Below are 22796 nucleotides of genomic sequence, written 5' to 3'. Positions count from 1 at the left end.
GAACACTTTTGCTGTATGTCAGTCCTGTGGTTTTGCTGGATGTTGCACTGTTGCAGATGTTTACTCTGAGCCAGTTGCTTTGTTGTGTGCAGCACTTGGGGTTCATGTTATCCACGTGCTCGGTGTGAGGTTGGATAAATCCCATTTGTGAGTGGTGTAGGCAATGGTCTTATCACTGCTTTGTCTCCATGTAGACTGGTCACTGTCAGTCAAGACTTTCCCCTCAAATAAAGTGAATGTTCTACATGTGTACAGTCATTTCCTTGTTGTTTTGTCCTTAAAAGTTAGCATTAGCTTGATGGCTTAAATGAAGGAACATCAGTTAGGTCTGACTTTCTCCTCCATTTCAGAAGAGCAGAAGTTCTGTAGTACAGAGTTCCTACGCTGCGTTGAACAGACTTCCTTTTTGATCATAGCAATCTTATTCTGAGAAGATTGTGCACAGTAAAAAGGAGTACTCCTCTGTATTGACAACTGATGCCTGATTCTGGGGCTGGTATTGGCCTTAAATTGATTTGTGCAGTCAAATATATTTCAGTGTAACTGTCACTTCACTGTTAAGTAATGTCTGCCACGAATGTTATCTATCATAAAAGCAGAATTTGTTCAGGTAGCTTGCTTACTTGCCTCTTACTTTTCCAGGAGTTGTTTTGAGCTACTGCTTTCAATTCCTGAAAGTGAATTGCCACATGAGGTGTGGCTAGAATTCCATCAGTCCATACAGGTAAGTGTTCTGGATTTCTTTTTTTCCAATTTTATCTTTTTTTTAATATATATTTTCCTTTTTTTTTTTTTTTAATCCTTATTCATCCTTTACTCAGGTTTAGTAACACATTTTAAGAAACACATACCATGCACTATATACTTCGATCCAATTTAGCATGTGGTCTCAGATGTGAGTAGGGGTGTCCTATGAAACTGAAAGGATAGCTGACTACAGCAAAGTGCTACTGCTACGCTGCTATTCCTGCAGTGGCACAGGATGGTTACTGTATACTCCTGTAGCCTATGTAGAAAGAAGAGATGCTTTCAAGGTTTCAGTCTGAAAGTCGTGCCTTACTGTCTGAGTGGACTTCCATTCCTCATAAAGTTGAGAGGGAATTGCTGTGTTTAGAGCAGTAGTTACCTTCCAGGACCGAGTGTTGCTGCTAGTGTCTGTACTAACTGTAATTGGTGGAATTAGGAAGTGGTAGAGGCAATGAAGGCATTGGCATTAAGTAGTTGGGTGGAAGAGTAGTTAAACCTTGAATCTGTCCCTATGCAGATGTTATCACAAGACCTGATGCCCTTATGAATGGGAATTTCCTTGATCCCTGAGGTCTTGGGGTTGCTGCAGTAGTTTTGTACGTGCGAATTAAAGAATCTAAGGGAGCTTCTGCTTTTCGTCTTAGCTGCAGTCATGAAATCACAGGTATCCATATTCTTCAGTAAACTGATGACCACATCAAACTGAGAGAAACAGACTAGTAGAGCTGCATAGTTCCACCAGCAGCAGAGGTGATCTGTGACTGGTGACTTAAGAACATCTTATCCTGAATTAATGTGGAATACTTCATACTTAGCAGCATTAAAAATTGTTAATGGAGGTACGTTCGTGGTAGAAGTGCAGCAGCTTAGATCATAAGCCTTTATTGGTGTGGAAGATTCATCTTCTGTTTTGAGTGCTGATGCTTTAAGTCCTGAAACTCCTGGTGACTGCAGCAGATCATAGAGAACAAATTAGCCAAAAAAGCAGATTTGTTGCCACACACAGAGGTGAAACATTGATTTATTGTAGAGTTGTACAAGTTTGGGTGCTAGGTGGTCTTCCACAGAAGTAGCACTGTCTGGGATTTTTTACATTCTTCTTTATACATATTCTAATCACTTGGCCACATTCCTGACAGCTCAAGAAAGGGCTAATCTCCCTACCCACAGGCTGCACTAGTCATGCTAATTAACTGCATGTTTTTTCAAGATCTTCAAAGACAAGCTCTGTTGTCAAATTGTGATGAGGAGTTCCTCTGCTTAATTACTGTAGCAGTTTCAGGGATGGGCATTCTGACTTAAATAAAAGTATGTGTTTGCTGTTTCTAAGGATACATGTACAAAGTTTAGCTCTTATTGACAGCAGTAGGAGCGCCCCAAAAACAAATTTGGTTTGGCAGTTTATGAGCTATGCCATCTATTCCACACAGCCTGTAGCTATTAGCTAGGGTGCTGCAGAGAATAGTTCTGCTCCAGCCCATTAGCTTATAGGGAAGCTACAAGTGAGTTTGGTCTGCAGATTTGTCTTTTGTGTTAGGGCTGAAACTTGCTGCTTCCAGGGTAATGTTTAACTTCACTAATCCACGGATGCAGAGGAGCTAACACCCCCAGGTCCTTTTCTACCACACAGCTTTCCAGCTGCCCTGCCTCAGGCCTGTAACACTGCCTGGGGTTGAGACCAAAGTGCAGGACCTAGAGGTAAAACTGATGTCACTGATGTCCTGCTCTCGAAAGCTTTATTTGGCATCTGAACCTGTTCTTTCTTCCAGTTCTGAGAACAGCAGCTGTGCCTTGCAGTCTCCCATGAGTCCAGTTTCCTTTGACCTAGGAAAGATCAGAGGCAGTCTGTGTGAAATGAGAACAAGATGTAAGCTTGCATAGCAGAAGTTTCAACATACGTTTTATATAGTGACAGCAGTCTAAGGGGTGTGGCCAAATATGTGGGAATGTAAATGTATCCTGGTAAATAAAAGTGAAAAGATTAGGGTTGGCTTACAGCAGGGCCATGAATACAGGTAAGCTTAATGAATCTAGGAGCAGGGGAGTCAGTGGGGAGGTACTGTGGGAAGGGCTGAAATCTGACCGACTGGGAGAAGATGAAGTCCAAGATGCCTCTTACTAGAACTGAAATGATGTTTGTCAGTGAGTGCTGCCAGCTCAGATCTGCATCCTGTAGCCCTCTGATTAGGGAAGAATTGCTGTTAAGAAAACACACTGTTCACATTGGTTGTTTGAATCACTGAATATCATCATCTGAGGGACAGCAGTCTGTTCAGTAGTACAATTTCAGCCTTGCCCGAGTTGATGGTTGTTGATATTTTTGTCCTGTAGTTACATCTTGCTGCAGGGGAGACAGCAGATGTTGTATGTTGCCTCTGTGCCTAAGGCTGTGGCTTCCAGCTCTGGAACATGAAACACAATTGCAGAGAGGGGTTTGGGATGAGTATCACTAAGAGGCAGCAAACCTCGGCTGCTGTAGTGTGATGCTCAAAAATGTACTTCTGTCTTCATTGGCACTTGTTAATTGGAAAGTGCTTTGTGGGTGTAGCACTTACCTGATCTTAGATAAGGTAAGTTTGTGTATCCAGGAGTTATCTTCTTTTTATCTTACAGAACTGTGCAGAGCTCAAAACTCAATAATCCAGTTTCTTTGTTAAATATCTTAGAGATGCCAGAAGAGATTTTTGAGTCGCACTGTTCTGTGTAATATATGCTCAGAACTGGTGACTTCCTAAGGCTGTCTCTTGTCCTGTTGCTGCATTGAGCACTTATAATTTAAGAGGTTCTTCTTTGTCTTGAGTATGTTACACAATTTCTCACCAGTAAGAGCTGGGGACATCACGAATTACATGCTTTTGTTCAAATGATGCTGCAGGAATTGGCATAAATTCTCAATACTTGCAATAAAACTGTTAAGTCCTTTATTAATGCTTTATCTTCAGATTCTTCAGAGAGCTTTCTGTATTAACAGTACTTTCAGAAGAGACAGAGGCTGTTTAGCACTGATCTTCTGATACTGAGATCTCCAATTCAGTTACTCTTCTTACATAGCATACCTTCCTTAAGATGCTGAATCCTTCCTCTTGTTACAAGATAAAATTGTGAGGAACGTGGCACTCCTCTCCTTTGCTCAGCACAGATTGATGGGGAGAGCTTTGCTGCTTAGTTTATCTTCTTTCCATGGCCTAACGTTTTGCTATATGTCTTCACAAAATGCTGCTGCTCATGGAAATCTCATTGAGTTCGGTCTTCCAGGTAGCTGAGAATCACAGGTTGTGAAATGCAGGTTATTTTTTTGTGGTGAGTTGGTTTTGCATTCTGCTTTTTTATTTTGATTTTTTTTACTGTCTTTGACCTGATCTGTGCATGAATGCTTGGGAGCGATAAAATTAAAGCTGAACGATTAGAATGTGGGAGGGGAATACAGAGCAAATGCTATGGCAACCTGATGTATTAGAACAGAATAGTTCAGTTGGAGGGGACCTTCAGAGCTCATCACATCCAGCTGCCTGACCACTTCAGGGCTAACCAAAAGTTAAAATGTACTATGGAGGACATTTATCCGAATGCCTCTTGAGCACAGTCAGACATGGGACATCAATCACCTCACCAGGAAGCCTGTCCCAGCCTCCTCGCTGGAAGACTTTCTGCTAATGTTTATACAGAGCATCCTCTAGTGCAGCTTTGTGCCATTCCCACACATCCCCTCATTGGTGACGGGGAGCACTGGGGGCAGCGAGGTCACCTCTTGGCCTCCTGTTCTCCTGACAAGAGAACTTGAATGTCCTCAGCCTCCTGTCACAGGTCATACCTTCAGCACTGTTACCAGCTTTCTTGCAACCCTCTGGATGCTTTCAGGTGCCTTTACATCCTTCTTAAACCTGCTGAGCTCTGCTGTTCAGCCACCTCTCCACCCAGCATGGCATGACTGCTTGTCTGCCAGTTGGACAGTTTGAGCAGAGGGTGATGTGAGGGATGGTACCAAAGGCGTTATTGAAATCCAGAAGGGTGACATCCACCAACTTCCCCTTCATCCACCCAGCAGGTGACCTTATCACAGAGGGAGAGCACATTCCTTAGGCAGGACTTACCCTTGATGAGCCCATGTTGTCTGCACCTGATAAACTCTTTATTCCTTAACTGCCTTTCCATGTTCCCTAGGACAATCTTCTCCAGGGCTTTTCCTAGGGCTGAGGTTAGTCTAACAGGTCAGGACAGTTTTCTCCCTGTAGGTACAAACTGTAGCTCTGTAATCTCCCTGTGAAGCCTGACTTTGGTTTCAGAGATCATAATTTTTTGTCTGTCCTAGTTCCAGGAGGGGTTCCCTTATTCAGTGAGCCTGGTCTGCTCCACTTGCTTAACTTGCATCGTGTTGGGATTACATGCTTGTGGGCTTTCAAAAGGTAGCTCTTGAAAGAGTCCAGCTCTCGTAGACCCCTAAACCCTCTAGTAGATTGCCTGCTAACCATCTCTGTGATAAAATTGACTATTTTTGTCCTTACACAGAGAATTTTGAACTCGGTTAATGATTGTGTGGCCCAGACAGCCACCTGCTCTCCCACAAAGCCTTCCCTGTTCTGGAACAGCTGATCCAGGAGGGCTCCTTCCCTGGTTGTCTCACTCAGTACTTGTGATAGGAAGTTAGCTTCAGTGTGCTTCAGGAATTTCCCAGAGCTGTGTGCCATGGCAGCGTGGTATTTGTGGTATTCACAGTTTGTCTTTGAGGAGTGCAACTAGTCCTGAGATTTCCCCAGTTACCTATGGAATAGTTCACGTGCTGTTGTCCTGGAGAGGCAGTTGATAGTGACATCCATGACAACACCTTCTTTTCTATCTGTCCCCTTAGTGCTCACCCAAAGGCTCTCTGCCCTATCGTCCCTAACTGTATGGTCTGATCCCTCTCCCATAGGAATGTTTGAGAACACATAGTGCCTGGTGTCATGTAGCTGAGAAAGCTGAACGTGGAAGGTGTCAAAATGTGCTTGTATTTTGTGGATGAGATGCAGGGTTTGCTAGCACATCTGTAGCAGTTCCTTTAATCTGTTCATGTCTTAATGTATGTAGTCGTCCTGTATCATCCCACATACAGCTCTCCTAAAGCTCCAACCTGGGCAGCAGTGTTACTTAATGTGTCACCCACCAGTCAGTTCTGCTGCCATGCCATCTTGCTGCATGTGAAGTGGGGAATTGATCTTGTGTTAACGAAAAATAAAGATATAGAAAAATCTTCCCTGTGAGTCTCTTTCTGATGAATTTACTTTCAAACTGTATGGGATAGGAAGACCCAAGAGAAAGAGCAGCTGTGTGAGTATGATGATTGCTTAGTTTGCTTTTCCAGCTGCTTTAATACACCCTGCAACCTTTGTGTGTTGTAACTCCTTTTTTAGGCTCTCAGCACTGTTTAAGAGCACTTGGTGCTTTGGTTAAGGGCACCTGTAGTCACTTGCATGCTCAGGGTGTGACTGCGATGCTGATTTGGTTTTCTTTGACCTTGTGAGTGGCATGGCAGACTCAAGGGCAGAAATCAGCTAGTGTTAACATCACACACTTTTGAATCTAAATTAGCACCAACTGATTTTTGAGATGGTCTCGCATTTAGGTGCCTTGCTGATAAGCTTTCTGAGTAATTCTTAGAGGCAGCTATGACTTTAAAAATGAACTTTAAGTAGTGAGTGTGCTGGGAGGTCAGAGCTGGAAATCTGGACTGTAGTTCTGTTTGGACAGAACTTTTGTGTTCCTTCTGTTAGCTTGCTTGTTAGTTTTGGTGTCAGTAGTCTCAGGGGGAAGTACCATCTTGTAGTGCACGGAGTAAATGCACTGTGTGCAGTCCCTTGAAGCTGTGTGGGGAAAGAGTCGTGACACAGCTGGAATTTAGAAGGGTGGGCTGTTTTGGATCAGGTTGTTTAAGGTCCTCCTCATTCTAGGTGTGTCGAGCATCTGTACGAATTTAAACACTGAGGTGTGCCCATGCTTCATCAGGATTTCCCTTTATTGTGACTGTTCTGTTGACTCTCACAACAAATGAAGAGTTTAGCTCCATCTGTCTGCTGAGGAGTATTGCAAAGACAGAGACAATGCTAAAATGTCCCCCTTTGCTGTCTTTCTGCTGTTGCACAGGCCTCTCTGATGGCCTTTACTGGACTTGCTCCACTATGGCAAGTGTGTGTTGTACTACAGTGGAGTCTCAAAAATAGCTGACAGGGGAATAAACACTTAACCAAGGTTTTAGTCATGCTCTTGATAAGGCCCTATTTGCTGTAAGGGCTCACAGCAGACTGATGTTTCCCTTACAGACCCTAAAGGGCAGTTGTACCAAGCTGAAACCTATCCAGTTGGTCACCAGCCTTCCCAGATACTTAACATAAAATCATAGCATGTCCTGAGGCAGAAGAGACTCACAAAGATCACTGAGTTCAACTCTTGGCTCAATGCAGGACTACCCAAAATCCAGACTGTTTCTGAGGGCATTATCCAAATGCTTGTTGAGCTGCAGCAGGTGTCCTTGGGATGTTCTGCTCCAGGTACATCACTTCGTGTTTCCCTGCGTGGAACTTGCTGAAGTCTCCGTCAGCTCCTTCCAAATGACAGCTCTGCTCTGCAGCATGCCCACTGTGCTCCAGTTTTTGCATGAGATACAGACCAGCAGAGAATGTTCTCTTGCACATTATTCAACCCGTGAATAAAGATGTTGAAAATGTCAGCCCAGCACCAACCCTTGAAAAATGCCTAGTAAGAGAAAGCTGCTCTTTGGTCTTTGTGTAGTTGGTCACAAAGCTTCTGAACCTGGCAGTTGAGCTCATTTCTCTACCCACGTTATTGTCCCCTTTTCCATATTGCAGCAAGTTAGTTGTGGAGTTGTAGGAGACTCTAGGAAGCCTTGCTATGTCTGTGTGGACCACGCTGACTGCTCTCGTGTCATGGGCAGCCTGTTGTCACAGAGTGTATTCAGGTTGATCAAGTATTACTTGCTAAAGCAAGGCCTCTCTGTTTCCAGTCCTCCTTTTCTACATGTGTCTGAAGGTGGTTTTCAGGAGAATTTGTCCCACTGTCTTGCTGGGACATCGACTATGATGTCTGACCTGTAATTCCCAGGGATCTCCTTCTTGGTTTTGGAAAATGAGGGTGATGTGGTTTTGTTTTGCAGTTGCTTTGTTGGGTTTTCCTCCTCCGTTCACGGGGAGGCTTCCCTCAGTGGTCATGGCCTTTCAGAGGAAGCATTACTCTTGCAGTGACATCAGTGAGCTCTGTGCCCTTGGATTTGCCTGGTTTGGTTGCCTAGACATAAATGTGTGTTGTAGTATCTCCTCCCTTTGCTGCCTTATGCTCTCCAAGCTTATCATTAGGCATAGGGACCAGGAAGGCCTGGGTGCCAACCTGAAGAGTGAAACTTGGCAGTTACCAAATCCCTCGGCCTCCTTAGAGTCCTTTGTCACTGGTGCCCTGTACTGCTGATGTCTCAGGTTTTCCTTAGCCTTCCTTTGGCTTTAAGGCTGACGTTTTCCTCGGTCAAGTGAAGGAAACCAGCTGAATGCTCACACCCTTTGCCATAGCACCATCTGGATGTGTGGTGTCATCAGTGTCTGCACGCGAGGAAGACAAAAATCAAAACGCTTTTTCTTGGAGAACAGCATAAATACATTTCCAGTGCATTCTGCCTGAATTGAGGCACAGTACTCAGAACTGTTGTCTGAGCCTGGCTAGTTACCCTCTGCTACATTTGCATAGTAAATAGTTGATACGAGTCTCTGTAGTTAAGAAAACAGCACAAAATGTGTTCCTAACCAGGTTGGGGATGCACAAAACACATATAGCTTGTTCCTGGACTTCCTCGTGCTTCCTGTGACAATAAGATCTGCAGATATAATACTTTGCATCCTATAACTTGGTCTGTAACAAAGGGTTCTTGCTCATGCTCTAAAATTACGTGAGTGTATGTATTATGTGAGCAGGGGGGAGGGTGGTTCTCATCATGAGTTTTGTAGGGGTACCTGCATCTTTCTGTTGCCCTCTTTCATTATCGAGTCTTCGTTTAGTTCTTGCTGGGAATGATTTTCTCACAAATTTACGTGTGTTCTCCTTTTGCTGACAAAACACCCCAAAGTCAGCTGCATGCATAGATTCCTTGAAGAGCATCACGCTCTGAATCTGTCAGTCACTAGAAAACAGTGCAGTCCAGGTGGTGAATGGAGCAGTGTGAGCTTAAATCTGGACCCAGGCTTTAGTGGTGCAGCAGTAATTTTGTCCATTATAGAGAAGGCAGGTGGGTTGAAACTTCATGACCCTTGAGGTCCCTTCCAACCCAAACCATTCTACGATGATGAGTATGCTGTGGTGCATTTGGAGCAAGTGTATATAATTAGAGGTGGGAGAGGTGAGGGATGCTTGGTAGCTGTGTTTCGCTTTAGTTTGGGGCTCTTAAGTAGCACGTGGAGTGGTATGGTTTTATTAGGAATCCTTTAAGAAGCCTCTGAGACTCCGACAGCTGTGGATCACTGTGAGTGAAACCTCACTACAGGAATGTGATTTTCTGCTCTTGAGTCTTTTATTGGGAATAAAGCTTCTCTCCTCAGTAGATGGATTCATCACCCAAGAGTTAAATTCAGGTTTTCCTGCATGGAGTCTTATGGAGTGCAATTTGCTGCAGTATTAGAAAGGGAAGTGATATCAATAGGTGGTCTGAAATGAAGATCTAATAACTAGGGACAGGTGAAAATTGATATCTCATGATTAAAGGGCAGGTAACTGTGGAATGCAAAGGTGCCTTTTATTCTGAATGCCCAATGGGAAAGTCCTGAGGAGAAGAACTTGGGAGTTTTGGCGGACAGGAAGTTGAACACGAGCAGCCAGCAGTGTGTACTTGCAGCCCAGAAGGCCAACAGTATCCTGGGCTGCACAGGAAGCAGTGTGGAGAGCAGGCTGGGGGAGCCTTGTCCCACTCTTCCTCCCTTGTGAGGCCCCACTGTGTTCAGCTCTTGGCCCCCAGCATGGGCAGGATGTGGAGCTGTTGCTGTGAGACCGGAGGAGGCCACGAGGATGCTCATAGGGGAGCACTCTACCCTATGGAGACAGGCTGAGAGCTGCAGTTTTTCAGCCTGGAGAAGAGAATGCTCTGGGTAGACCTCAAAGCAACCTTCCAGTACCCAAAGGGGCTTCTAAGAAAGCTAGAGAGACTTTACAAGGGCCTGGAGTGATGGGACGAAGAGTACCAGGCTTAAACTGAAAGATGGGAGATTTAGACTGGATAATTGGAAGAAGTTCCTCGTTGTCGTGGTGGTGAAGCCCTGGCAGAGGCTGTTCAAATTAGTGTGGGTGCCCCATGCCTGGGGGTGCTGGATGGGGCTTTGAGCTGCTGCTTCTGGAGGAGCGTGTCCCTGTGACATGGGGAGGTTGGACTCTAGGTCCTACCCAACCCAAACTGTTCTGTTGTATGCTGTATGGTTAAGAATACTGCTGATTATAAACACAGCTTGTTAGGACGAGGGGACACAGTCAGATTTTCTCAAACTGGAGATGTGGTGTGTCTGATGAGAGGAGCACTGTGTTGCCAGGGCAGCTACTAGTTGGCCGCAGTGAGTTGGTTTCACTCTGTCAGTTTTGGGGGAATTCTGCTCAATGATGCATTGAGTTTTTCAGAGCATATCACACCAGCTGATTTTCCTTCGAGTAACATCAGTGCTGGAGTCTCTCAGAGTCCTTTCCCAGGTGCTCCCATTGCATGGGCCCTTCCATAGCTTTGATGCTGTTTTTTCCTTTGTCACTTTCCTCAGATGAACAAGTGATAATTGAGTGCCAGCAGCTCCCCTTCCTCTGCATTAAACTTTAGGGTGTGTTTATGAATTTGGGCTTCATGCCAACGTGCTTTAATACCACTTGGAGAAACCACCAGCTCATCGTACTAGCGTTATCAGTAAATATAGTAGATAAATTGGAGGCTCATGACACGTTAAATTCATATTCAGAATGATTTATTCTTAATTCTTGTTTCTCAAATGGCACTAAATGCACTGTTGCAGAATCATTCTTTATCTTTTATACATTAATTTCTGTATTTCTCTTTATTCAGAAGCCAGAAAATGGTGGTAGATGTAAAAGTGAGGGAAATACTGCACGCATTCATGAAAGAAACGTGAAAATTGCAGAAGAGTTACAACTGCAGAATAGATATTTTGAGTAAAAAAAGTCAGTTAAGCTTCAGGATGTTGAAATTGGCAAACTTTAGTACAGAATTAGGGAAGTGTACTCGAGGCAGGATGTTTTATTGCTAAAAGCACCTCGGAGCAGTAGTGGCTCAGAAGGACGGTGTGAAATTGTTAGAATACAATGAAATATTAAGATAGGTCATTAAAAATTACATGGTTTTAGTGTTTAACAAAGAGTTGTAATGATTTATTTTCCTTTTTTTAGGATTCACACGATGCTTTACTGGAATTTGGGAATAACAACCTCCAAGTGCTGGTGGATATCACAAGGGAAGGAGTATGGAAAAACCCAGTTCTTATGAAAATTTTATCTCAGCAACCAGTAGAAACAGAGGAAGGTAAGCAGGAGGTTTTGGTGATGAGGTGGGGTTGTTAAGAAGCAACTCAGTGCACTTTTGGTGGGGGAACAGTGATTTGAAGCCAGAAAAGAGTTTACAGTTCAGTAGCTTTGTGTAGGATGCGTGTATTGTGTATTCACGTGTTGCTGAATTGTGCTGGATCTGCACTGAGACTGTTACACGTGTCATTGATAGGAATTATTTTTTCTTTTAACAAAACAAGAGTTTTTGCTCCCTGGGTTGGTTGTCTACAGCTGCTGCAGAATGCTGATCCTGATCTGTGCCATGTAAGAATGATTCAGGAATTCCTGTTAGTTCTTCTCTGATTCATCACACAGAGGTCATTCCTGGACCTTTGTGTGTGATTATATGCAGTATAAGAACATACTGGCTTCTTTCTCCTAATTCCCCAAGAGTCCTTTGAGCTGTGTGTAGATCTGGAGAATCAGGCTGTCTTTTTGTAATGTTAGTGACCTGAAAAATAACCCCATAGCTGTCCTGAAGTGCATTCCTTCAGCTAAGTCAGACTACCTATGTACTTCTAGAGAGAATCAAACTAAGTAGCAAGATTTTCAGTCACTTGTTTTTTAAACCAATGTAAAAATGGCTTCAGTTCCTATTTCTGCTCCTTTGTGGTTTAGAACTTCACTAAATACATTTTGCTGTCTAATTAGAGAAAAATCATTCAGAGTTGTGCTCCTAATATTGAAGGAGCTTACGGCCTCCTGCAGTGATCAGTTTTATTTGGTTGACTTAGGGCACAAGGTTAGCATGTCTTAGGGACTGGTTTTGGAAAGTACCACAGAAATAATTTTCACTCTGAAATTCAGTTTGCAAATTGGGGAAATATGTGAGTTTTTAACAACTTGAGGTGGAAAAAAAAAGGGATTGAAGTATTTCTGCTTTTTTGGAATATGAAGCTACAAGTAGAAGTTGAAGGTTCTGAATCTCTGCTGTACCAGTGGGATCCTGTTCAAAATTGTCTGATCAGTGCCCTGTTCTTTGGTGATATTTGTACCCCCACCCCCATTCCTGTAGCCCAGCATTCCCTCTCTCCTGACTTGTTGGGAATTTGTGTGGGAGAACATGCAGCTTTGCTGCTGTCCCTTTTTATCACCCCCAGTGTACCCTTAAAGAGCTGGCCACATTGCAGAGCGTTGTACTGAGCTCCAAGTGCAGGAAGTCAACTTCAGGGAGGTGTCAGCTGTGACTTGGTGTGTTCTCAAAGGCTTTTTTCTTTCCCTAGCTAATAAATTGATTACACGAGAAGGGCCTTCCTTTCTGCAGATGCGAATCAAACATTTGATGAAGTCGAACTGCATCCCTCAAGCCACTTCCTTGTCAAAATTGTGTGCAGATTCTCCAGATATTGCAAACGTTTCATCTTTTCGCCAAGCCTACATCACGTGTGTGTGTTCCATGCTGCCTAACGAAGACTCCATTAAGGAGGTTAGTAAATCTGTAGCCCCTCTTCTTTGGGTGTTCACCAAGTATTTTCAAATATGTCTTTGCAATACTGAGAACTGAAGCTGAGGAATGAGCGTTGCAACTGAGTGCCAGAATAGACAGTGATTTATTGGAGGTGGCAGTTGTAGCCATATCTCTCATCGTCAAAGCAGGTGAGTTTTTCATTCTGGATTGTCAGTGTGAAAGCTTAGTTTGAGAAGAAAGGGCTCAGGTAAGCCTCAGGTCTTCCTTGCCTTGCAAGTTGTCTCTCCTTAATAAAGTAAAATAAAAACCTTTGATAGAAGCATGTTCTCTTGCTAAATTTCGAGATGGTAGCTCTCAAATTGCTGCAGCTGTAGTAATATTATTTAACATAAAGAAGGTAATGTGTTGCAGAAGAGTAGTCTGACTTTACTGCCTAGGGAGCGTGTTGTCCCAGCTGGTCTGGGGGTACTCTACACTCTTAAAGCTGAAACAAAATTGCTCCTATTTCTTTTGTGCATTAGCTCCTGGCAGGAAGGTGGGTCCCCCAGGTGAGCAGGTGGGGTACCCCTCTTAATGTTTAGTAACCTTATGTCCTATGAAAAAAAACAACCATGTAGAAGGATTAGTTTAGTGGGAGAGTGATTTCTTTGAGTAGGAATATCCATAAATGTACTCTTACTGAGCTCAGAGATTAAAGAAACAAGCAGTGGTGGAGGGAGGTGATACGCAGCTCCATGGCTTCTGCTCCTGAATGATGTGTCCATGAGTAGTAATTGTTTGCTCGTTCTCTGTCACTTCTCATGATGTCACTTCAGGTTTGAATTGTTTCTAGTAGCAGTAGCTGATTGAAGCAGTCATTCCTTCAGTGCAGAGTATTCTGCAAGCTGGGGAAGAAGTATTAAAAAGTACAATCTTAATAGTAAAACAACATTAAAAACACTTGATGAGTACTGCTTCTGGCCGTGAATACTTGGCTTATAACCAAGCTGATGCTTTGTTTTGGTATGAAGAGAGGTGCTGGTTGGTAGTCTTAGGCTTCAGGTGAAGATCCTACCTGTAAGCAGGCTTTCCAGAATGTCTTGTTTGGTTTTTTTTTCTTTCCTCTAAACACTTCTGTTTTCAGCATTGTGTTTTAGATCTTGATTGTTCAGAGTTAATGCCCGGGGGGAGAAGACAGGAAATTGGCTTTTTCAGCAGACCTCTTGACCTTTTTGGACCTGGGTTTTAATTGTGAAGAGGGGCAGGGGGAGGGTAGACAGCGTTGCCTTTATGTTGCATGTGTACATTTTGCTGTCTGCCCAAATGGAAGGAGGTCCTAAAGGAAAGCTACTGTGAGAAGGAATCAGAACTCACTCCTGTCAACTCGTGATGCCATTCTGCAGCTGAAAGGTGTGATGTGAACTCTGTGTATTAAAAGGAGACAGTGTTTTGTTTGTGTGCTTGAGACAGCTTCCTTGATAGAGTTAACAAATATTTGTCTTGTAAACATGCTCTTCTTTTTTTTTATTATTATTATTTGTTATTTATTTTTAGATTGCGAAGGTGGATTGCAAGGAAGTTCTAGATATCATATGCAATCTGGAATCTGAGGGGCAAGAAAACACTGCGTTTATTCTTTGTACAACATACCTTACTCATCAGCTTCAAACTGCAAATGTGTATTGCTCTTGGTAAGTAGTTACTGCTACTTTTCATTCCTCACTTTGGGACTTCTGTGTGAGAGAATTAAGCTAATAAGGTACAAAAAAAAAGTATGTGGAAGCATCTTTAACTTGAGAAATATATCAGGCTAACATATTTGTCTTAGATAACTTATGACAAAATAATTTAAAACTACCACCTACCACCAATATTTCCTACTCAGCCACGTCCCTCAGTGCCACATCCCCGTGGAACACCTCCAGAGAAGGAATCTCCACCACCTCCCAGGGCAGTCTGATCCATTGCTCTACTGCCTTCGCAGTAAAGACTTTCTTCCTCATATTTATATGGGACTTTCTGTTGCAGTTTTTTCCCTGTTACCTCTTGTTCTGTTGCCACACACAACTGAAAAGAGACCAGCCCCATTCATTTGACTCCCAAACTTCAGATATTTATAAATCTCAGAGATTAGAGTCAAAGCACAGGGTTAGAGTGGTATCATTGGAATGCAGATGTCAGCAGCTATGCTTCATGCCCTGCAGGAGAGCTGCACTGTGACTCATTGTGCCCAGTTAGAGTTTCTGCCTAAAAAGTTAAGGCTGTGATTGTGGTTGTGTTTTTCTTTTTCTTGACTGTAAGGGGAATCTAAACGATCTGGGTCTAGATGTCTATATTAAACAAAATGAATCCTATTGTCTTAACCTGTTAAATAACAGGAGACAAAGTGTTTTCATCCAATGCACGTATGGAAGTGAGGCACAATAATGGTTCTTGTCAGCATTTCTAGGGGATAAGACCTGATGGAAGCATGCAGTGCTTCTTGGAAACGTTTAAATTATTGTGATGTCAGCTCTCAAGTGTGTAGACTCCATACAGGCTGTGTGTGTCTGCAGTGTGCTCATGCTCTCCTTTTAATTCTTCGCAGGGAGCTGACGCTTTTCTGGAGTAAACTGCAGAGAAGAATAGATCCTTCTTTAGATTCCTTCTTGGAGAGATGTCGTCAGTTTGGCATCATTGCTAAGACACTGCAGCATTTGTTTTTCTTGATAAGAGTCATACAGTCTGAAGTAAGTATGCTCCATTCCAGAGGCTTTGAACACGACTGGAATTGTTTAGATGAATTTACTGTTCTCTTAATAATTCTGCCGAACTGCTATGAAAATATAAAACATTGGACTTTTATTGTTAAGGGTCTACCAGTAATGAGGGATGGCAACTCTGACCGAGCTGGTCCATGGAGGTGTTTCATGTATCCCTAAACTTGTGTACTGTTTGCTGTTCCACACAAGTCCATTGGGCCCAATGGAATTAAGGGTACTTGGTGTTGGCTGACATCATCACAAGGCCTCTCCATTATCTTTCAACTGCCTTGGGAATCTGGACAGGTCCCAGTTGGCTGGAAGCTGGCAAGCATTTTTCCAGTTTTCAAGAAAGGCAAGAAAGGCAACCCTGGTAGTTATAGGCCTGCCAGTCTCACTTCAGTGCCTGGTATGGAGAAAACTGTGCTGGAAGTTACTGAAAAATATCTGAAGAACAACACTGGCCACAGCCAGCTCTGGTTCTTGAGGAGAAAGTCCTGTTTAATTAACTTAATTTCCTTGTGTGACAAGGTCACCTGTTTAGTTTATCAAGGGAAGCCGATGGTTGTTATCTTTATGGATTTCAGTAAAGCTTTTGATACTGTTTCTCAGAGGATCCTTCTGGGCAGTGTCCACCATACAGCTATACAGAAACATAAAAGATAAGCATTGGCTGATGGGTTGTGCCCAGAGGGTTCTGATAAATGGAGTGCTGTCAGCCCTGGTTGCCCAGGGCTCCATTTTTGAGCCAGTTCTCTTTAAGATTTTCATGAATGATTTGGTTGTAAGACTATAAAGTGTTTTGAGCAAGTTTGCACTTAATATAAAGTTGGCAGAAGCTGTTGACTGTCTCGAGGGTGGAGAGGCCTTGCAGAGAGATCTTGACAAATGAGAGAGCTGGGCAGTCACCAGCTGCATGGACTTAAACACGAGCAGGGCTGAGCTCTGCAGCTGGGAAGGGCAGCCCTGGTTATACATACAGCATGGGTGGTGAGATGCTGGAGAGTAGCCCTGCTGAAAGGGATCTGGGGACTTGGTCAGCAGGAAGTTGACCATGAGCCAGCAGTGTCCCCAGGCTGACAGGAGGGCTAGCTGTCCCCTGGGGTGTATGGCACTGCCACGAGGTGAGGGAAGGGATTGTCCTGCTGTGCACTGTGTCCTCACCTCAAGTACTGAGAGTGGTTTGGGGCACAACAGTGCAGAAAAGACATAAAACCATTAGAGAATGCCCAAAGGAGGGCTGTGGAGATAGGCAAGGATCTGCAGGAGGTGGTGTATGAGGAGTAGCTGAAGTCCCTCAGTCTCTTCTGCCCAAAGGAGACTGAAGGGAAACATCATTGTGGTCCACAGCTTCCTCATGAGGGAAGTAGAGGGCAGCACTGATTTCTTCTCTCTGGTGACAGCAGTGTGATATGAGGGAACAGCATGGAGCTGTGACGGTGGGGTCAGGTTGGATTCTTCACCACAGGGTGTTTGGGCACTGGAACAGGCTCCAGAGCAGCGGGCACAGCCTCGAGGTGTTGGGGCTCAGGGAGTGTTGGGACACCAGTCTCAAATGTATGATCTGATTTTTGAGTGGTCTTGTGTGGAGCCGGGGGTTGGACTCAGAGATCCTTTGGGTTCCTTCCAACTTGGGATATTCTATGATTTTGTGCTTTGACATCTAAACTAGTCAGTGTGACTGCTCCACAGAATGCACTAAATGTGGGATGGATCCCTCACTTAAAAAGTGGAAGAGGTTCCTTACATAAAGTAACTGCTAGGAATTGCTGATTGACTCTGGTGTGTAACACTCGAAGTCTGAATACATTCTGAGTCTATTGGATGCTGCTGTTCCATAGTTCTTTCACAGAGCAGCAATGGAATGCATGAACCTATCAGAAGAAAGTAACATTTGTGGCTGTGTGATCTTTATTTTATTTTAACAGGCAGAAGAAGCAGGACTTGCTGTATCTGTTCTTTTGTGTGTGAGAGCCCTTCAGATCAGATCAAATGGAAGTGATGAAATGAAGACGTCGGTGTGTAAAACAATAGCCTGCCTTTTACCAGAAGACCTTGAAGTTCGGAGAGCTTGTCAGCTCACTGAATTCTTGCTGGAGCCAACTCTGAGTGGATTTAATGTGTTGGAGGAGCTCTATATGCAACCAGATCAGAAGTTTGATGAAGAAAATGCACTGGTTCCAAACTCACTCCGTTGTGAGCTGCTGTTAGCTTTAAAAGCATATTGGCCATTTGATCCTGAATTTTGGGACTGGAAGACTTTAAAGCGACATTGCCTTAAACTTTTAGGGAAAGCAGGTTCTGATTCTGAGGACGATGCCAGTTGTAATATGTCAATCAACGAAACTGACATGCTGGAAACATTCTTCAGTGACTATGATGAGGCGAAGGACCACAAATATTATGATGGAAAAGACCCAATAAACTACCACAAAGAAAAAGCAAGAGTGAAAAAACCCATTGGTTCTTCAGAACGATACCAGAGGTGGCTTCAGTACAAGTTTTTTTGTGTGCTTTGCAAAAGGGAGTGTATAGAGGCTAGGATACTGCATCATTCTAAGATGCATATGGAAGATGGCATTTACACGTGTCCAGTCTGTACGAAAAAGTTCAAGAGAAAGGAATTTTTTGTCCCACATGTAATGGAACATGTTAAGATGCCACCGAGTAGAACACACAGACCCAAAAAGAAAATAATACTGAAAAAAGAGAGATCACCACAGAAGACAACAGCTTCCAGCAGCCCCACTCCAACGCTTCAGGAGAAGTCGCATCAGCCAGAGCTCTCCGAAACCTTTGGAAACGACACGCACGAATACGTCACCTTCAGCCAGCTGGAGAACTGCCAGCTGCAGGACAGGGACATCTACCCGTGTCCCGGGACAGATTGTTCTCGAGTGTTCAAACAGTTCAAGTATTTAAGTGTACACCTGAAAGCCGAGCATCAGAACAACGATGAGAACGCGAAGCACTACTTGGACATGAAGAACAGGAGGGAGAAGTGCGCGTTCTGTCGCCGGCACTTCATGACGTCCTTCCACCTGAGGGAGCACGAACGCGTGCACTGCGGGCCCCAGCCGTATATGTGTGTGTCGATGGACTGCTATGCCAGGTTTGGGTCAGTTAATGAGCTGCTTAATCACAAACAAACGCACGACGACCTTCGTTACAAGTGCGAGCTGAACGGCTGTAACATCGTTTTCAGTGATTTAGGGCAGCTTTACCACCACGAGGCACAGCACTTCAGAGATGCGTCGTATACCTGCAACTTCTTTGGCTGCAAAAAGTTTTATTACTCAAAAACCGAATTTCAGAATCACCTTGCAGTGCACAATATTGCGGTGTCCAATGGGGAAGTGAAGCAAACAGTAAAACTTGAAGAGTCTCAATTGCTTGAACAATCCAAAAATTCCCATCAGAATGAAAACCTGGATCCCACGGGATCACAGGAAATCCCCCAGATTAAAGAAGAAGCTCTGTCTGACAGTGAAGATCTGGACAGCGAAAGTAATTGCAGTCTTCATTGTGGAAACCACGGTGGGACTGCTGCAGTGAACGAAGGCCAAGTCCCTCCTTTACTGATTGAAACCCTGGCTCGTGGTCAGGCAGTTCCGAGCTTTCTCATGTCCCAGGAAGGAGTCTTCCACTCAGCAGATGTGAAGCAACAGTGTTCCAACGCAGCAGTTTGCTTTGACGAGAAGAAATTTTCCTGTGGCTTCGAAGGCTGCTGTTCAGCACACAAGAACTCCAGAAGTATGCACAAACACCTCCGCAGGGCTCATCCGTATAACTTCAAAGGTAAAAAAGGTATGGAAGTGAAAACTAAAGACTTCCTTGATCTGTTGAGTGACGCTCCAGAAAGTCAATCCCCTACAGACATAGGTACAGAGTTAGGTCATAACTCAGACGGAAATGCTGACTCTCCAGAAAGCTCCTACTGCAGCATGAATGCTAGAGGAAACAACGGCTTCAAGGAAGAAACATATCCTTCTTCTCCAGAAACATCTTTTTATGACAGTTCTAAAGAATCAAATATCGAAGATAACATGTTGGAACTCATGTTAGGCTTAAAACACCTAAGCTTAAAGAACTCTAACATTCAGAGTTCTTCGAGAAGTAAGCGTATTTTGGGCTCCTTACAGTCCTGTTCATCCAGAGACACCAAGTGCCCCACGTCAGGAGTCGATGCAGCTACCTCAGAGTTTCAGTTCCAAGAGCAGGACGATAACTTGCCCAGCCAGTACCTTACTCAGCTGGCAGCTAAACCGTTCTTCTGCGAATGTCAGGGATGTACGTGTGAATTCGTGACGAGAGAAGCTCTCTTAATGCATTACGTTAAAAAGCATAACTATTCCAAGGAAATGGTTCTTCAGCTGAATATGTTCCAGCATCGGTATTCGCCCTTCAAGTGTCATATTTGCCAAAGATCATTTACGAGAAAAACACACCTTAGGATTCACTACAGAAACAAGCATCAGATCGGCTGTGAGCGCGTGGCTCACAAGGTGTGTCCCAACGAGAAGTTGGATCACGTTGGCTTATGTACAGATGACGTGTGTAAAAATAGTGCTGTTCCAACACCTGTCTGCCCAGCCAAGGTTGGATTCATCGACCGTTCGGATCAGCGGTGTCATCCTAAAAAGGAGGAGTGTAGTTCTGAGACGGACTTGGAGTCCAGTGAGGAGACAGACAGTAACATAGCAAGAAAATCATCTAAGATAGCAAGTCTGGACAGCCATAGGGAAGAACTGGAAGCAAGAGAAGGGAGAGGAAGTAAAAGAACAGTTGCTAAAGGAAACTTATGTTACATACTGCATAAATACCACAAACCATTTCATTGCATACATAAAAGCTGCAACTCTGCGTTTACCAGCCAGAAAGGTCTGATTCGCCATTACAGGACTGTTCACCAGTACAACAAAGAACAGCTTTGCTTAGAAAAAGACAAAGCAAGAACAAAAAGGGAACTTGTCAAATGTAAAAAAATCTTTGCATGCAAACATAAAGAGTGCGGTAAGCGTTTCTTCTGTGCTAAAGACCTCACTAAGCATTGTAGTGACTTCCACAATGAGCACTTGGATGACCAAAAGCTGCTTGCTGGGACTGAATCTGCGAGGTTTGCTTGCAATCAGGCCCAGTGCCCTGCTGTGTTTTGTACCTTCAGTAAGCTGAAGCAGCACCTCATGGAAGAGCACGCGAGCGGGGAGAAGGTCAGCAAAGATTTTGAAATCCATTGCGACCTGAACGGCTGTAATCGGATTTTCACAAACTACAGCCACTATTCCCAGCACGTGTATTTCCGGCATAGTGAGTATTACGACGATCTCTTTGGGAATCAGAAAGAGGAGCAAGATAATCAGGACAAAAATAAAAGTGGACAAAGTTGTGTGAAAGGCGGTTTTGGCCTAAACAAGCAGAATGCAAAGCAGCTCAAAGAGAAACCGAAAAGAACTAGCAGAAGTAGAGGGAAACATTTGCTTACTTTCAAAACAAAAGAGGAAGCCCTGCAGATGTGTCAGGAGAATTCTAACCAGACCCAGTACCCGTGCATGGTCCAGGGCTGCCTGTCTGTTGTGAAGTTGGAAAGCAGTATATTGAGGCACTATAAACGCACACATCAGATGACCAACACGTACATAGAGCAGAGGGTTCAGAAACTCGTTCTGTGCGTTCAGTGTGGCACAATGACTGAAAAGCAGTCCTGCTCCGAGCCGGCTTCAGACGTGGATAAAAAAGAGGTGGAAGTGAAAGAGGAGAAATCGGCTGATCCTGAGTGTGCGCAGGAAACGGAGAAGCCTCTCGTTTCAGACACGGACTGTGAGCATCAGGATGTGAGCAGCGAGGAGCAGAGGTGTCCTCCGAGTGCCTTCGTGTATTCGGGCACTTTGAAGTGCAGCCATGGTTCCAACAGCGGCTGCTCAGAGGAGCATAACAGGGAATCAGGCATGGGTAACGCTGAAGATTTCTCTGAAAACAGTGACAGAGACAATAGCTCTTGTTTCTCCAGTTTACAGTTAGAACTGCCGAGAGAGAAAGAAGCAGAAGGATGCGAACATAGCGCAGCTGATCCGAACGCCAAGAGGAACGCGCTCATCGCTACGAAGGACAAATTTCAGAAGCCTCCAGTCTCCAGACCGTTTGATTTAAAGACATACAAACCGATGGGGTTTGAGTCTTCATTTCTAAAATTCATTCAGGAAAGCGAGGGGAAAGATGATGACGACGACGACGATTTTGATGAGGTGGTGGAATGGGAGTCCCCCAAGCAGCTGCCGGTGGACAGAGCGGTGCAGAAAGAGGGAGAGGGTCCGAAGGACGCCCCACTGAACAGCTGTGAGAGTGACAAAAGCGTCGTCATAGCCCAGAGCGATCCCGGGCAGCTCCCAGAAATGCAGCCCTTGTTGGCAGAGCCCTCGTCTGCCCCTTCGTTAGAAAATCTGAGGGCAATCTTGGACAAGGCGCTGACGGGCTGCGGAGACCTTGCCTTAAAGCAGCTCCATTACTTAAGGCCTGTAGTTGTTCTTGAAAGATCCAAATTTTCCACAGCCCTTATAGATTTGTTTCCGACAAAAAAGGCAGACGAGCTCTGCGTGGGGAGTGTGTGAGCAGTTCTGCTTGGAGCAACTTGCCTGCACTGCTGCTAATGGGGAGAATTCACGTCAGAGCAGTAGCTGTCACAGTTCACACTGTTTAGGTTAGTTTAGACTGTTTAATTACATGAATGTATAATATCTGTCAAAAGCATTGGCCAAGTTAATTTAGCTCCCTCCCCCCTTTATTTTTTTTTTCCAATGGACTGCTGATTTTGGTGCTATTTAACACATCAGAGTACTGGAGGCTTCCTCCTGCAGCATACATGTGCATGACTGTGTATGGAACAGTGCTGGGGTACCAGGGTTTGGGGCGACGGAGTTGACTTGAATGTGCACCCGAGGGTGCTTTGTGTAACATATTGTACACTACAGCATCTTATATTTTTTGAGTTATGAGTTTCAATAAATTACAATTTTTCACCCATTTGTTTACTGTACAGTAAATCTGTAGTGTGACCTTCTTGTTTCTTAACCTCCACGCCTCATTTCTCACCTCACAGAGACAGAGCCTGGTTCCTTTATCAGTGTTTTTCCCCCAGTCTGCATGAGAACAGCAATGAGCAAACAGCAGTGCCGTCCCTCAGCGACTCAGGACTTGGAAGAGTGATTTGGGCATCTTCAGAGGCTGCACTGGAATCTGAATCCTTTTTGGAATAGACCTTGAAGGCCATCTGAGCCAACTCCCTGCACAGAGGAGACGTGCTCCAAGCAGCAGTGTGCATTATTACATCTTTCCCATCTCATTTTGTTGAAATAGAAACTGAGAGC

The 22796-nt window shown here is 44.3% G+C and overlaps 1 protein-coding gene across 1 annotated transcript in view; it reads left to right on the top strand.

The window, feature by feature from the left end:
• The window catches only part of RLF (RLF zinc finger), a 33091-nt gene extending 10643 nt beyond the window's left edge, over window positions 1-22448 (top strand). The window contains exons 3-8 of the mRNA XM_065744753.1: window positions 643-724; window positions 11152-11284; window positions 12531-12733; window positions 14249-14385; window positions 15282-15423; window positions 17364-22448. Coding sequence (XP_065600825.1) covers window positions 643-724; window positions 11152-11284; window positions 12531-12733; window positions 14249-14385; window positions 15282-15423; window positions 17364-22040 — 5374 coding nt within the window. The 3' untranslated portion in view covers window positions 22041-22448. The remainder of the gene's footprint in view (window positions 1-642; window positions 725-11151; window positions 11285-12530; window positions 12734-14248; window positions 14386-15281; window positions 15424-17363) is intronic.
• The last annotated feature ends 348 nt before the right edge of the window (window positions 22449-22796 follow it).

Source organism: Cyrtonyx montezumae, unplaced genomic scaffold (genome assembly GCF_038088225.1).
Source record: "Cyrtonyx montezumae isolate F1298 unplaced genomic scaffold, pur_monq_1.0 scaffold_31, whole genome shotgun sequence".
NCBI classification, from domain to species: domain Eukaryota; kingdom Metazoa; phylum Chordata; class Aves; order Galliformes; family Odontophoridae; genus Cyrtonyx; species Cyrtonyx montezumae.
This window is presented reverse-complemented; position numbering and strand designations above follow the sequence as displayed.